Source organism: Brassica napus, chromosome A8 (genome assembly GCF_020379485.1).
Source record: "Brassica napus cultivar Da-Ae chromosome A8, Da-Ae, whole genome shotgun sequence".
In the NCBI taxonomy this organism is placed as follows: domain Eukaryota; kingdom Viridiplantae; phylum Streptophyta; class Magnoliopsida; order Brassicales; family Brassicaceae; genus Brassica; species Brassica napus.
In genome coordinates this window covers 17,811,717-17,827,212 of record NC_063441.1, presented here as the reverse complement: position 1 = coordinate 17,827,212, position 15,496 = coordinate 17,811,717, and the positions used below count along the sequence as shown (strand labels likewise).

At 36.3% G+C, this 15,496-nt stretch overlaps 2 protein-coding genes across 6 annotated transcripts; both read right to left on the bottom strand.

Annotated features, from left to right (window-relative positions):
- Nucleotides 1-155: 155 nt before the first annotated feature.
- Nucleotides 156-3,387, bottom strand: LOC106389385 (MACPF domain-containing protein CAD1). Its single transcript, XM_013829616.3, has 6 exons — nt 2,943-3,387; nt 2,427-2,665; nt 2,149-2,344; nt 1,889-2,072; nt 1,641-1,795; nt 156-1,091 (listed from the first exon to the last, which is right to left on the bottom strand). Exons 1-6 carry the CDS (start codon nt 3,228-3,230, stop codon nt 453-455), a joined length of 1,701 nt encoding a protein of 566 aa, XP_013685070.2. The 5' UTR covers nt 3,231-3,387; the 3' UTR covers nt 156-452.
- A 1,551-nt stretch (nt 3,388-4,938) lies between these two features.
- LOC111198519 (probable LRR receptor-like serine/threonine-protein kinase At1g29720) lies at nt 4,939-15,061 on the bottom strand. 5 transcript variants are annotated; one of them, XM_048737923.1, is made up of 30 exons: nt 14,810-15,038; nt 14,540-14,723; nt 14,391-14,462; nt 13,780-13,851; nt 13,632-13,703; nt 12,955-13,026; nt 12,761-12,832; nt 12,395-12,466; nt 11,450-11,521; nt 11,299-11,364; nt 11,133-11,204; nt 10,922-10,990; nt 10,786-10,854; nt 10,659-10,709; nt 10,542-10,583; nt 10,411-10,451; nt 9,950-10,335; nt 9,662-9,857; nt 9,449-9,469; nt 9,227-9,343; nt 8,000-8,009; nt 7,000-7,054; nt 6,749-6,798; nt 6,336-6,639; nt 6,135-6,260; nt 5,896-6,054; nt 5,702-5,820; nt 5,437-5,628; nt 5,259-5,349; nt 4,939-5,156 (listed from the first exon to the last, which is right to left on the bottom strand). In XM_048737923.1, the coding sequence occupies exons 1-30, from the start codon at nt 14,901-14,903 to the stop codon at nt 5,064-5,066; spliced, it is 3,111 nt and encodes a 1,036-aa protein (XP_048593880.1). In that variant the 5' UTR covers nt 14,904-15,038; the 3' UTR covers nt 4,939-5,063. The 5 variants fall into 5 exon arrangements, with proteins under 5 accessions (XP_048593880.1, XP_013685068.3, XP_022545865.2 ...); XM_022690144.2 differs by lacking the exons at nt 4,939-5,156; nt 5,259-5,349; nt 5,437-5,628; ... (4 more) ...; nt 6,749-6,798; nt 7,000-7,054 and adding exons at nt 8,164-8,314; nt 8,394-8,625; nt 8,709-8,919; nt 9,003-9,121 and having other exon boundaries at nt 7,588-8,080; nt 9,209-9,343; nt 14,810-15,061; XM_022690145.2 differs by lacking the exons at nt 4,939-5,156; nt 5,259-5,349; nt 5,437-5,628; ... (5 more) ...; nt 7,000-7,054; nt 11,450-11,521 and adding exons at nt 8,164-8,314; nt 8,394-8,625; nt 8,709-8,919; nt 9,003-9,121 and having other exon boundaries at nt 7,588-8,080; nt 9,209-9,343; nt 14,810-15,061.
- Between the last annotated feature and the right edge of the window lie 435 nt (nt 15,062-15,496).

Here is a 15,496-nt window from a genome sequence, read left to right as displayed (position 1 = left end):
AAATGCTGAGACATGAATGTTAATTTGTTTCACTGGTAACCTCTGCATGATTGTCGTTCCAGCATGTCGAAACCATCACCGGATCTTCAAGAGTCACCTGATCTTCGTACCAGCTCGAAGCCATCTTTGATTTTCTTTTGTAATGATTAAATGAGTAAACGATAAAAGGCATGCAAATTTCATAGAAACGTGACATGAAACGTCCTTACATCCTCCATGTGTTGAAATTAAATCACACAAAAATTTACATCTCCGACTTGATAATAAAAGTCGTCTACATAACCAAACCGGACCAAAACTTAATAGTCAACCAATACAAAACCAAAGCACTCTAAAAGTCGAACCAAACCGAACCCAACCGAGCGGTTGCTTGCTTACGAAACCATGTACAAGAAAGATTCGCTGTGCAAAGAATGCTGTCGGAAAAACATGATCTCATCTTCTAAAACCTCTCAATAATTAAGCAACGAATACTTCACACGCAACACAATCTTACCCTTTTCAACGCCTAGCTTTGCTCCAGTCACAAGCCAATGTCCAGGCAAATCCTGTGGTCCTTTCAACATCTCAGACGAGTCCACAATCTTAGCCAGCTTCCCTGCCTGCCCCGACAAGTCTTCTCTCTTCTCCTCACCCGAACTACTCGATGTAGAGGCACCTCCCTGTTCGAGTCTCCCCGTGGAAGCAACCGGCGTGTGGTCCCAAACAGACCGTCTTATAGTGCAACCAGGGACTTTAGAGAAGAGTAGTTTCAAATGCAAAACGTTCTTTGATCCGAAGTTCCAAACACCGAGCTGAGCTCCGGTGACAATGTGAACGCCGGAAAGATCTCCTATGTGCGTCTCGGTGTGTTCTATCGGCGAGGTGCTTACGTGTGAGAAGTTCTTCCATTTGATAGGCTCGAACCAGCGGCTGTCTTGCTCTTCTGGTCCTTGCCATTTCGGTGCACCGATAGGCACGTGAGAGTCCCAATGTGGCTGCAATATCTTGGGGAGAGAGACCAAGTGTTGTAAATGGATAGAGAGACGGTTTTGTTTGCTTCCTTCTAAGCTTAGCCTGAGTCCTGTGACCGGTTTACGCCCAACCGTTACCTGAAAATACACCCATATGCAATCAATATGTTCAGTTTATCCAAAAACCGAAAGCGGATCAATACCCAAACAACTCCTATATTTCTATATCCAAAATATTTAAATGGAACCAAAACCGAATCAAGAATCTAATGGATATCCAAATTTATGAAATATGATTTTTATACATACACTTTTTTACTAAAAAGCAGCATTTAAATAAAAACTAAAACTAATTTAGCCAATCATTAAAAAAATTATAAAACATCATTGGTCACACGGTTTTCAATAAAATAAAATTGATATTAAAATATAAAAACATCATGTATTTTGAAACATCAAAAACATCATCTATTTCGTTCTATTTTGGAACGAATGGAGTATAACATAAACAAATATCTATAACAAAACCAAACTGAAACTAAACCTAACCAAATACTACCTGCTTCCTTGGATTTTAAATGGATCCTAACGAATACCAGATATAACCGAATCGAAACGAATATCTGAATGTCCAAGCCTAAACCTAACGATAAACCAAACCGAAAGAATCTTCTGCTCTGTGTTTACCTGATCAGCGCTGACGAATAGTTTGGGACCCATTAAGCTGAACTGAAGAGATTCACACACAGGTTCTTTACGTTGGAGGTTACTCTGCTCAGGAGCCCATGCTCTAGCTATTTGGAAGTCCAAGAAGTACTGTAAATCTTCGATAGGAGGCTTATCTGGTAAATAGATTTTTATGTTTGTAAGAATGCTAAAAATGTAGATTCAAATATAAAGATGTTTTCTTAAAAAAAAAAAAAATAGAAACTCACATTCCAAATAAAGCTCGATAGCACGAGTTAAATGCCTTAGACCAGGCACACCTTCCAGCAAAGAGACAATAGGAGTAAAAGTCATGTTGATAATGTCTGGAGCTGCAGGTACTGTCTTAGCCCATCTAGTGTGGCTTTGCTCAAGATCGTCTCCTCCTCTTCTCCTAAATATTACTGTAATATCCTACAGGAGAGAGCTCTTTCAGCTACAGAAAGAAACTAAACTCTGTTTACAAAAGAGTAATCTCGCCTTGTCTAACCTTGTCTTTGTATTTCAACGGTCCGGTGATAGATTGACTCTCTGCATCTTGAAACCTGTGCTTCCTCATGTCATTGACGTAGTTATCGATTTCAGATACTGGTAAAGGAGAAGACATATGCTGTCTGATGTACACCACGTCTCTTCCACCAATCGTCACAGAGGTTACAATATGAGTGCCGTAGTTTTCTATAAAACTGTATCAAAGGAGTAAACAAGTGGAGAGAATCATCAGAATCTACAACCACAAGATATAGAACTGTAGGGAACATAGTATACCTAGCTAAGGAAGCAGGATCCCATGAGGAAGGCACGGCGCGTTTGATCTCATTGCGCAAAAACAATGTAAGCTTTGCTAATTTGACTTCATAAAGCCGATTAAAGTATCCAACGACTGCAAGAGACTTTGTGGAAGCTGCATCTACTTGCCAAGAGCCAGTGTAGTTGAACATAGCGTTAAAGCATCCGAGTGGTATGTTCCCTTTGACACCTGATATCTCGTTAAAAGCTGCTGCCATCTGCCAAAACAAAAAGAAAAACAAATTAAAATACAAATCCACCAATTGTCCCAAGCTTCTAAATTTGGAAATGTCCAAAGGTTACTGTGAGCTAGTGGTTCCACAAATATCAGATCAGGCACCATGACAAAAGACAAAACATGGCTTAAATCTAAATTTAGATAAGTCCAAAGGTTAAATATCAAATCAGACAACATCCTAAAGACATAAAGGCAGCTTAATGTAAGAATATCATTTTTCAACACCAAGACTTAAGAATCCTAAGCTACAAAATCACCTCATGGAAGGTGCAAACAGGGATTCTTTGTAAGCCTTCTTCGCCTGGGGAGCACTCGATATCAACTGGGACATTAGGGAGAAGAAACCCATCGGACAATTCGAGATCTCTGTTTTGTCCCTCTTCGATGTGAACAAGTCTCGACCCAGGAGCTCCTTTGCAGTAAAGAAGCCTCACATCGGATGTGACATCGAAACCACGACCCAGAGCTTGGATCGCATTGCGAAGCGTCGTGGTCAAAGCTTCCGAGCTGGGTACGCTAAAGTTTCCTCCTTTACGATTCTCCATGACTAAAGGCGGCGATGAAGTCGTCTAGGGTTCGTGAGTTTGATTGAGGAGGAAGAAGAAGAAGAAAGTTTCGAGCTTTTTTTGTTGTTGTTGTTGTTGTTCGATTTAGCTTCTCACCAACACCATTGCTGGTTTTGACTCCAATAATCGTAGAAACCGCGTTTTCAGATTTTTTTTATTTTTTTTTATTTATTAATTTTTTTTGTTTATATATATTTTGTTGTGTGTGATATCAAGAAGATTCTTAGGTTTGACTGGTCTTGTAGTTTGCTAATTAGATCCTTTTTTCATTTCCAGACAGACAAATTCTTTGACTTTCTGTTCTTTAATTTTTTCCCCTTTTTTTCCAGGGTTTCCTTATATCATCATGTCCTTGTTCTTGAAATCGAGAGAGCATATGCTTTTCTTTTTCGGGGAATATGTTTCATTTTACTAAGTAAAAAAGTTTCGGTCAAAATGTTTAATATGTCTTTTGACAAAGTACATTGTTTATTCGTTATGTTAATAAATTTGATATTTCATCAAAAAAAAAAAAAAATTCAAGTTGTATATATTATATAATTCTTTTCAAAAGTAACATTTATCTAATATATTATAACTTTCATATGTTATATGAATTTTGACAATATTATCATTAATCTATTAAAATTGAAGTACAATTAGAAATTAATCCTAATTTTTTTTAATATTTACGGTTTATGCCGCTGGTATTATCTCTACTAGGCTTCACGTCATTTAATTAGAAGAAATAACGAGCCCACTAAATTTTGTTTACCCAATAATTATATTTGTATCTCTCATACCAATAAAACTTGGTTTCATCTTTCAACTACCGCATCCCAATCTCTGCATAATTAGGTGTTTATATGTTAGTAAACCAAGAGTGTAAAATCAAATGCCAAATTTTTTACTATCCATTTTACAACAAATAACATTAAAAATTTACTACCAAATAACTATAATAATGTAATTAACGAGAACATCACTAAACCGGTTTATATGTGTAACAAGAAGTACATACAATTTAAAATTTTATTCGGTTTAGTATAAAGTAGTTTTAAATATAATTTCAAAACTTATCTAAATAAAAACAGAAAAATCATTTGTAATATAAAAAGAATTACAGATTTTCTATCAATTAGGTATATTCAAAATTGTTAATAGATCCACTAAATATTGCTAAAATTAGTTTTCGATTTTTCATGTTCTTCACCGAGAAAGTTTGACTCTCTTTTATATAACATTTAAATTGTTTAGTCTAAGTTTGATTTAGCCATAGTTTTCTTTGGAATTGAACTATCAATGTCTAGAAAAAAATCTAGTTAGACATTATTATTTGAACCTAGATAATCCATTTGATATTCCTAAACAAGGGACTCAAACATCATGCAAGTAAGGTTCTCAGATTTTTTTCATGGAGTAAGGTTCGCATAGGTGGTTTGAAAAGAATAATTTTAAATGAGTTAAATTTGTAGTTAAAACGATTAGATTATCTACAATTTTTTTTAATGAAAAACACATACAACTACAAGTTAACTAGAAAAGTCTATTATCCTAAAGAAAATTAAATTACACCGTTTGAGTTATACCTTAGACGAAATTACAAACCCAAACCTCTTAATTTTTTTAAAAAAACTAATGGTGTGAATTTCCGAAACCCAAATTAGGGTCAGCAACGCCTATCTCATCATCGTCTCACAAACAGTGGTAACACGAAGATCATAAATAATCACCACATAGTAATAATAATCATCGTTCATTACATAAAAATAAAACAACAAAATGCCTAATATATTTACATGTGTATCCTCATGTTCATGTAACCGTTACATTCTAAACGTCTGACGTTGGAGGCAAGATCTCTAGCGGCACGCCTGCTATGGGCTCCAACACTTGAGCTTTGGGAAGCTCTCTAGACAATAAGTCCTGCATCCACAAACCACACAACAAGCCATTATCACCCATTATTGGTCTTAAATAAAACAAAACATTGATTATGTTTCCATATTTTGGTTAAGAAAGCTGCACCTTAAATGACTCTATCGTTCCTTCTTTCTTAATAATACTTGCTAAAATCCCCTTTGCATCAAGATCTCCGTTTTGCATCGGCACAATAAACCTACAGTCCAAGTAATGCAAGAGTGCTATATACATTTTCTTGAGACTACATGGATAAACCAAAGAGAGAGAGGGATGATTATTTTACTTGGCTTTTAAGATTTTGGCGAGCTGGACAGCGTCTTCTTGGCCAGAAACTAGAGTAAACTGTGGGAGAAGTTGTTTGATGACCGGTGTGATTACAATATCGGCTCTTTCATTCTTCAGAAGTTCCATGTTGCATACACAGTGCGGTTCGTAGTAGAGAGATATCTGATCTTCAGGGGAAGCAAGAAGATATCTGAGGACAACACAGAAGCATAAATCAAAAATATCAATAGAGAGTTGGAAGCTTGATGAGAGTTCTTTTTTACCCGTTTTCAGGGCGTTGCCATGGTGGACCGAGGACAGGTCCTGCAGTGGCTTTGACTCGAACCTTAGAGCCGTTTCTTGCATTTAGCTCGTAGCTCTCTCCAGGTTCCAGATAAGTGATCTAACCACAGTAAACCAATCTCTCATTTTAAGTTCGAATAGGGATGAAGAAATGAGAATACCCTAAGTCACTTACATTTCTGAAAAGAGGATCCAGCAAAGGCTTAGCATTTGGAGTTGCAATCACTTTTACGTCTGGAGATTTCTTGGAAAGTGGCCTGAGGGTGTTTAGATGGCAATGGTCATCAAGGCTTTGAGTTATGAGCAGGCAATCAACTTCAGGGAGATCATCAAGCTGCATCATATACAAAAGTCTCAGAAACTTACAATCACAAGGATGATGAATGAATTTCAATACAGAACAAGTGTTGTTACCTTGAAGCCGTTCAAAAATCTCTTGGCAGCATCATAGAGCCATGGGATGCCAAAGTCCAAATTACCCACGAGAATAGGATCAACCAAGATTCTCAGTCCACTCGTTTCCCATAGCCAGCTATTTCCCTAACTCACGAAACAAAGACATGTCAGCTTGAAGTTGAAGCTCTAAGAACCACACAATGTGAAGACGACCCCCACCTCCAAGTATGTCAGCTTGAATGCATCTGTCCCCCCTGAGCCACTAACTCCGGTAGCTCTGTCCTCTGACAGAACAGAAGATACCACAGAGAGAGACCGGGACACTCGCGGTGAGAGCTTGAAGCGGATGGAGAGGGAGCTGGAAGGGCTGTGAGAAGCAGGTGAGAACAAGGGAACTGTGGATACACTTCGGACTCTTGTTTTGGTGTTGATGATACTTAGAGGAAGAGCATTGGCGTGAAGTGGCATCTTTCCACCTGACACCACCATAGCCATTGCTTTTGTTTTGCCACCTGACAATATACTGACCAAAAAAGGAACCTTTCCAATGAGTAAGAAAGAAAAGAGAATCACTTTTGTAGTAAGCTCAGTTACACAACTCCTAAAATCATAGAAAGTCATAAACTTTTTACCAAATCCTTGGGTTATTCATAAGACCAAGGCTTGAAGCATCTAACTTTCTCTAAGTAAAACCAAATGTGTCTTATCAAATACTATACGAGTTTTCCACAAATCTAAAACATATGATGATACGAGGAACTCGGAATCATCTACACATTGTAATTTTATTTATTCAGTAGCCTTGAAAACCCAGAAAAAAAAAAAGAAGAAGTTAAAAATCACGATGTTTACAAGTAACTAGAAACAGAAGAGAGGAAGAAACCTGATTTAGAGTTGAAGAGTGTGTTCGGTAAGAAAGGCAGTCTTCATGTGTCTCTCTTCCTCTCTCCTCTCTGTCTTGAGTGAATGGCTCTCAAGTCCCCAACAACACACACAAATAATCTGTGAAATTCGTGGTTAGAGTGAATTTCACGACATTGCTTCAAAACGCTGCGTCTAAAGATTACTACCGGTCACTCTTGCCTTGACCGACCCGGTTTACTCGAACCAACAAAATCAAACCTCAATTTAAACTTGGATTTCACGTCAAAACCAAATGAAATTAGACATTGGAGTGGAAGGAAGCTGCAGGTTCATCTCACATGGAGCCCTCTCACTCACCATGCAAACACTGGCACCACGAAAGTCCTCTCTTTGCCTTGAGCAAGAAGTAACAGGACTCACATGGACTAATAATAAACCAGTTCGTCCGACAAACACATAACAGTTTCTTCTTTACTGTTTCTCAATATATTATTATTTATTATTGAGACATTCGATAAGGTATGCAAGGTTTTAGATTACTTGGAGAATGATGGTTATGCTGTGGATTTGAGTAGACATATTTTCCTTGTAATCTCTAATAAACATATTTCAAACAAATCACCATCGAATTAGATAAAACATTTATATTTTGGTTCTATTCAAACTGATCTAGTAGTGAGGAATAAAAGCTTTTGATATTACAGTGATGAGGAATGATACTCTACTGTGGAGTTTAGGGTCATGGATTCAGGGTATAACGGGTAGAGATCACAACCAGAAACAGATGATTTCGTTGTTGTTCTTGTTTGATCGGTCACACCAGACGTGCTCGAGCTTCCATGTGTATCATCAATATCTCTCAGCTTTAACAAGCTCCAGTCGTCTCCGTATATACCAGGATCTGACGAAACCTGTGTTAGCTCGATCACTCCCTCCAGCATTTTCATGGCCTCTGACATTGTTGGCCTCAACGCTGGAGATGAGTTTGTGCAAACAAGAGCAACATTGATCATCCTCACCGCTTCTTTTCTATTGAAATGACCTTCAAGAACTGGATCTACAACCTCCAGTATGTTCCCTTTCTGATGCAGTGACAGCGCCTGAGTTTGATCAAAAAAAAAACAAAAAGATGTTTCAATAAAGAAAACTTGTAGACATCAAAGGGACAAAAGAGAAAGGTTACCCAATCAAGAAGTGAGAGGTGATCAGCAGTTCCCTTGTGTTTAGTATTACTCTTCCCACTAACAATCTCCATTGCCACAACTCCGAAGCTATACACGTCTGCTTTCTCCGTTAGTTGACCCCATAGTACATATTCAGGAGCCATATATCCCCTAAATTACAAAAAAAAAAAAAAAACCAAGAATGAGATAATTTTTTTTTTGTGATGTTTGTCTTATGTTCTGTACTTACATGGTTCCTGCAACTTTGGTGCTAATGTGAGTGTGTTCTTCTTCATGGAGTCTAGCCAATCCAAAGTCAGATATCTTTGCATTTAAGTCAGCATCTAGAAGCACATTAGGAGTTTTGATGTCACGGTGAACCATTCTGATCATCGATCCTTCATGGAGGAACTCTAGCCCTCTTGCGATTCCAACACAAATTTTCTGTCTTGTTTTCCAGTCCAGTTTCATGGAGCTCTTTCCTGGCAAACCAAAGAGAAATGATGTCACTTAACATGTGATAACATGTAAAAACGTAAAGAAAAGCTGAATAACTTTTATTTACCAGACAGAACAAGAGCAAGGGAGTTGTTTTTCATGTACTCATACACAAGCATCAAGTGATTCTTCTCTACACAGCATCCATAAAGTTTGACAAGGTTTGGATGATTGAGACCAGAGATCATGCCTATTTCATTCACAAACTCACGGTTTCCTTGGCATGACTTGGAAGAAAGCTGCTTCACTGCTATGATAGTTCCATCTGGCAGCTCTCCCTGCATTAAGTTTCAGCCATATCAAAAAAACAAGAAACAGAATAAAATTACTTGAGAAGAGTTTGGGAATTGTTTTAGTATACTTTGAATACAGAACCGAAACCTCCTTCTCCAAGTTTGTTGGCTTTATCAAAATTGTTTGTTGCATCTTGCAGTTGCCTCCAAGTAAAGCAAACAGTTTGCAAACCCTCTGCTCTCAGATCTATTGGGATCAGGTACCAAGTAGAAAATCATTAGTAATGCTAACAAGAAGACAAACATAGATTCCTACTCTTTGAATCTCTGATACCTCGTTTTATTGTGTTACTGTCTTTAAGGCATCTTCTCCGAGCATATATTCCCACAGCTAAGAGAGTAATTGTTACCAAGACACCTGTTGCCCCCAAGATTAGGGGAAAACTAATGTGATGTTTTATTTTCTCCGCTGTAAATGAGACACTAGAAAGTGTAAATATATATATATATATATAGAAACCAATCTACAGAAAGACATGTTTAACAAAGTAGTTTTTCTTTGTGTAAGAACAACCTCCACATTGTGGCTCCAGACCTGAAATTTTATAATAAGAATATTGTCATTTAGGAGGTAGGAACCAGTGTGAAGAAGATGAAGGAGATAATTTGTAGTTATGGACACTTCAGAGTGAAGAGAACTCAATGTGAAGGAGTAAAGTTGCTGCAGCAGAGAATAGAGATAGTCATACAATATGGAGTTTTAAGAGCAGATAATAAGGGTTCTTACTGTGACACAAGGAGATAGCAGAAATAAGAGGACCATAGTTTCCTCTGTTGGGTATGAGGGCTGTCCCTTTCCCGGCCCAATACAACCGAATCTCTAACAAATGGTCTGTCACATTAGCTTTCAGCTCTTTCACAACAGGCTTCAGAGTCCCGTTAGCCTCCTCTTTGATGTTAAAATCCCTCAAAAACAATTTTCCCTAACATCGGAGAGAAATAACAAGAGGAAATGGACTTCAATCTTCCAAGCTTGGTTAAAGAACTTCTTTAATCAAATATAGTGACACTTTACCTGAACATAAACGTCAAATATGCGTCTCCCTATACGACTGTATACTTCTTTCTCTGAAAACTGGATCTCCATAAAATGGAGTTTCACATTGTAGGCTCCATTTTCCAAGCAAAATGCATAGTAAACCAGAGATAGAGCAGATCGACGCGCGGTTTTGTAGAGATAGGGAGAATCTTTAGATAGTCTTAAACTAGTTGAAATGATGAACGTGTCATCAACATATGCATCATCGGTGAAGTCACCTGTGTTGCTGATTCCCCAGTTTTGCTGGTGATGATTTGTTGCGGCATTGGTTTTACTGTTATCAGCTTGATAAGTGATTTTACCGAAAGAGTTTGTAATCTTTAAATCTTCTCCACCACAGTTTATATGTACTGATCTCTGATCTACAATCAACAATGAGTAGAAAGAGTGGGATTTAACAAAAAACCATTATGTCAGTATTGAATGCATGTACTTACAGGTCTTGCAGTTGACTGGACCAGCGCGAAGAAGGCCAGTTCTGTATGAACAAACGATAAAAACATTTAGGTATCTCATATAGCAACAAACATTCAAACCATTCAAAAATATAATCCATTCTTGTTCTTACAAATTATTCTTCAAAATTGAGCTCCGGTATGTGTTAATGTTACTGATTCAACAGAAACTTCAACATTATCAGGTTATAAAATATAAGATTTAAAGATGTTCCATTTCATGTTCATACCTCTTTTCTTGACAACTAGATGACCAAGAGAAATTGTTATAAGAGAGATCTCTGAAGAGAACCGAGAAGAGTATTAGTTGGCATGCATGGCAACTTTTTTCAAGCCATACAAGCAGGTCAAACGTACATATTTGGTTTGTTGTTGATTAAAAAAGCAGACTCAACGTTTCCGGAAAGCATGTTGCCAGTCAGGTAGCTAAAAGAAAATTAATGATTCTCAATCTTGGGTTAACATACTCAAATCTTGGATTGTAACTACTTACGTATACTTAAGTTTTGGTGCTTTTTGTATGTCCTGAATTTCACCAGTCAGCTTGTTAAACGATAAATCTCTGCGTTAAACAACTTGTAAATCAATATTCTTTGGTATATAGTTAAATAAAGTTCAATATACGTTTTAGCTGTGACATACTTGTAAATAAACAAAATTGTATACTCAAGGCATTTTAAACGCAGAAATGACAAAGAACTTACAGTCTAGTTAGGTTTGGCAAATTCCAGATGTAAGAAGGAATTGGACCAGACAAACCCACATTCCTCAAAATCCTGGAACACAGAACAGAGACACCATTAGTTTGAAAATTTCTAATAAACAATGAAGACTGAAGAAACCATAAGTTTCGGTGGAAAAATAAATTACAGGGTTTCAATGACTTTGCTGGATAGAATTGGAAATGAGTTTATCCCAGTGGTATCACTTATTCTCCTGCGCATATGAATATATATATATAATCCTTAAAACATGAGTGCAGTTTGTTCTTTTGCTAATCTATGAAAGAGAAGTCAGTTACAGATCAATGAGATTTTCTAGGCATGCCACTGCATCAGGAAAAGGTCCTTTCAGTCCACTCGCGTGTAGAAATCTGCTGACCATTATTGATACATGTTAGGGCATCTCCAACCCTACTCCATTTTCAACTCCAAACATCATTATGGAGTAAAATCTTCTCCAACCCTACTCCATTTTGGAGTTGAAAATGGAGTAATGGCTAGGGTTACTCCATTTATGGAGTAATCTTACCCATTATTCCATTTTGGAGTTGAACTTTTTTTATTTATAAAATGGTCCTTTGAATCTTTTATTGTCAAAGGACCTGTTCGTTTTTGGAAAAAAAATGTGTTACATGACATATGACTACATGTATAATTTTACATAAGATGATAATTGAAGATGAGCGTGAACTTGATGCACCAATTGAACTTGGAAGAGAAGCTCCACCTCCAGATATCGAAATTGCAGAAGATGAAAATGTCCGATTTCAAAATTTTCTTGCTCGATTTAGGAATATCAAAGATAAAGAAGCTCATTTTTCATTACGAAATGCATTAGTTGATCATTTGTGGGAAAAATATTCTAATGCTCATTGTTGAACCTATATATATGTTGTCTTTTTTAATGATTTCTTGTACTATTTAATAATAAATATTTAATTCAAATAATTTATATTTTAATTATTATCGTAAACATAAAATAATTGGGATTAATTGGTAAATTTTTATAAGTATAAGATTTTATTTGCAATTATTAATAAAATAAAAATGAAATTATTTAAGAAATATTATTTTTGGAGTAGAAAATGGAGTAATATATTGGAGTAAAACCTTACTCCATTTTAGTGTTGCACCATTTTGGAGTAAAAAATGGGGTAATACATTGGAGATGCTCTTAGACCGCACATAAGCAGAAACACAAGGAGAAATTAAAAATTAGCAATGAAGGGACAAAGCTTACGTACAGCTTTCTAAGCCGAGACCACTTGCCAATATACGCTGGAATGGTTCCACTAAACTTGTTGTCACTTATCCAACTGCAAAAATAAAAACAAACAACTTTTTTTGTAACATAGAAAAAAACCTACAAACAACTAAATATGATTTTCTGGACTATTCTTTCCACATGCTTAACTAAAGAGCAAGCGTTTGGAAAGTGTCAAGATCAATTTCACAACCAAACTACATATACTACGAAGTATATATAATAAGTGTTCTGCAAGAAAGCTTTAAATTATGTTTCAGTTCAATCTAGGTGGTCATAAAACAATTTCAAAAAATAGGCAAAAATCGTTTAAAATTTTTCATTTCATTGGAAGACAACAACTTACAGTTGTTCAAGGTTTACTAGTCGAGCGAGAGTGATAGGCAAGCTTCCTGTAAATTGATTAGATGCAAGATCCCTGCACAACCAAGTTTCAGATAAGATCTACCACTGTACATTTTTGGCATTAAACCAAACATTTAGATGCAAAATATCAAAACTGATTTGAATATCTGCATGCAAAGCCAAAGATTGTCTTACAATTTTACAAGCTTGGTCAAGTTACCAAGCTCATCAGGAATTGTACCAGAGAACTGGTTGCCTTCAATCCCTCTGAAAATTTCATCACCACAATATCAGTTGAATCAATGTTAAATTTCATGGGATTCCAACTGACCATAAATGAAATGGTCCAAATCCTTTATATAGTATTTATGTCTCGCTAAAGATTTCGATGTAGGAGCTTATATTCACGCACTCTTTAGACACTAAAACTTATGGTCCATTAATCTCTACATAATCCAAAACTCTCCTCGAGATAATAGCCCTTCAAGCCGTTAATCTCGCAGACTAACATTATCGAGTCCGAGAGCACAAACCACTTTTTTGGCTGAATTATAAGAGTGTGTGTATCGTGTCTAAACTTTTTTTAATAGTTAGGCATACTGGCTCTGATACCATGTTAAAGTCGGGTTGGTCCGAGTTTAACATGGTATCAGAACCACCTGATGTTGGGGCATTCCGTGGATGTTTTTCACATAATTGTCTCCGCTTGAGCCTGAGGAGAATGTTAATGAACGAATGAATTCCTAAATTGGTAATTGGAAAAATAATTCACTATATATAAATGGTTAGAGCCGATCCACTTAAATTTGGAAATTGTAAGCTTGAAATTAGTAATCAAAAGCCACAGATGTGGGAAACATTCAGAGACGTACAAGAATTTCAGATTCTTGAAGTTTTGCCACCAAGTTGGTAAATTCCCAGACAAACGATTCCCGCAGAGCCAGCTGCGAGAATATTCAAAGTTATTCGTAAAAATCATGAAGATGAAGCATCAGAGTGAGACAAAGAGAGGGAGCTAACATGAAAGTGAGATATGGCATTGAAACCCACTCGGGTGGAATCGTGCCAGTAAGGTAGTTGGCGGATAAGTCGCTACAAGTAAGAGAAAAAAAACTCGTAAGAAACTTTTGTTAGGTTTCTCTTTGTAGAGATACTCTGGCTAGTGGCTGCAGGTTTTGTTGATCAATCAAGTTTTAAACTTTACTTTAAGACTACCCTGCAAATCCTTTTTTGTCTTGGTTTTAAGTAGTGAGTTCTTGTAGTAAAAATAGAAAAATATTTAGCAAAATCCATAGAAACTAGTGGGACTTAGATTTTGATAGAGTTAGGTTGATTTTGAGAGATTATGTTAAATTTGCATATAGATGTTATTTTTTTATAAAATTTTGTTAAATTTGTAGAAAGTGTTGTATATTTTAGAAGATGCATTAAAATTTATGTCATAACAAGTTTTATAATCAGAATTTAAGAATTCTAACAATCAACAAAAATCTAATTCCCACTAAACCCCTGAGTCTGACACATGAACATACTTTCTCTTTAACCTATCGCACATTAGATGATCTTTTTCACCCTCTACTTCTACTTGTAACGTAAAAGGTTTGTTAAATTTATCAAACCTTTGGACTTACATTGACCGGAGATGTCGAAGCTTGGCTAGCTCAGGTGGAACTTTCCCCACAAGAGTTAAATTCACGAGACTTCTGCATTTGTCGAAATTAAAGCAAACTAAAGAAGTAAATAAGAGAGTGAAAAAAAAGAAAAAGAAATTAACACTCACAATTCTGTAATATGACATGTCATGTTGTTGTTGAAGCTACAATCACAAGCAATGGTGTTGTTCAGCACCGGATTCCAATCAACTTGTTTGATGATCATTAGACTTTGTGAAACGCATGGGTCTTTGTAACTTAGGTTCACTCTCTTTATACCAAGTGTAGTAGCTATCTCCCCAAGCGCATGCACTGCACAAGTTTTCAAGTTCATATAAGAAAAAGAATATTGATCTTGAATTTTAATATTTACAAGAATCAAGATTTTGATTTAATACGTTCATCTGGATGGAGAGCTGGAGAAGTGGATGTCGTTAGAGTCGCAAAGAAGCTTGTAATGATGATGAAGAAGAAGAAGACGATCCACATCATCGATATAGATTATGTAGACTTGGTTGGTTAGTCACAATCTTTACCAACAAGAAGAAGAGACAAAATAATTGTGAAATGGAATTTTTTTAATTGAACTTTGTAAAAATGAAATATTTCGTATTATTACGTTTAAGGTCTTGGTCGTCCCCTAGTCTGCTAGTATAGAGCAGCGTTACAGACTTACAGTTGTAGCCAAAGATAATAAAGGAGTATTGTACGAGCTGCATTTATTGAGCAAGCTCCAATTATTGTTCAATCTGCAATAGTGAACAGTTACAGCCTACAGCTTCATGCATGTTTCATTATCAACTTTGGAAAATAGATTTCAGCAGTTTTTATACGCAGGGAGATAAGGGAGATATCGAGACTTGATATGAACTGACCAGGATTAATCACTAGGAACTTTCATGGAAAGATACATAGATATATAATAGCCAACGTGAGATTTCAGATAACCAAAATAAAAAAAAAAAGGTTTCAGACAACTTTTAATTAATGATATGGACTTTGAAGTTAATTTAAGTATATGATCCTCACAATTAATTTCAGCAGCTTTTATACGCATGAGATAGAAAGATATAGTGACCAGATAT

Bases quoted from the DNA above. Each gene is read 5' to 3' on its own strand.
- LOC111198519 (XM_048737923.1), bottom strand. From the start codon at position 14,903: ATGATGTGGATCGTCTTCTTCTTCTTCATCATCATTACAAGCTTCTTT. The intron at 11,365-11,449 runs GTAACTGACTTC...TCATATGCGCAG, and splicing joins CTAGAAAATCTCATTGATCT to GAGAATAAGTGATACCACTG. The intron at 6,261-6,335 runs GTGGGGGTCGTC...TTCGTGAGTTAG, and splicing joins TCAAGCTGACATACTTGGAG to GGAAATAGCTGGCTATGGGA.
- LOC106389385 (XM_013829616.3), bottom strand. From the start codon at position 3,230: ATGGAGAATCGTAAAGGAGGAAACTTTAGCGTACCCAGCTCGGAAGCT. The intron at 2,666-2,942 runs GTGATTTTGTAG...TTGTTTTGGCAG, and splicing joins CTGTTTGCACCTTCCATGAG to ATGGCAGCAGCTTTTAACGA. The intron at 1,092-1,640 runs GTAAACACAGAG...GTGTATTTTCAG, and splicing joins TATTCGTCAGCGCTGATCAG to GTAACGGTTGGGCGTAAACC.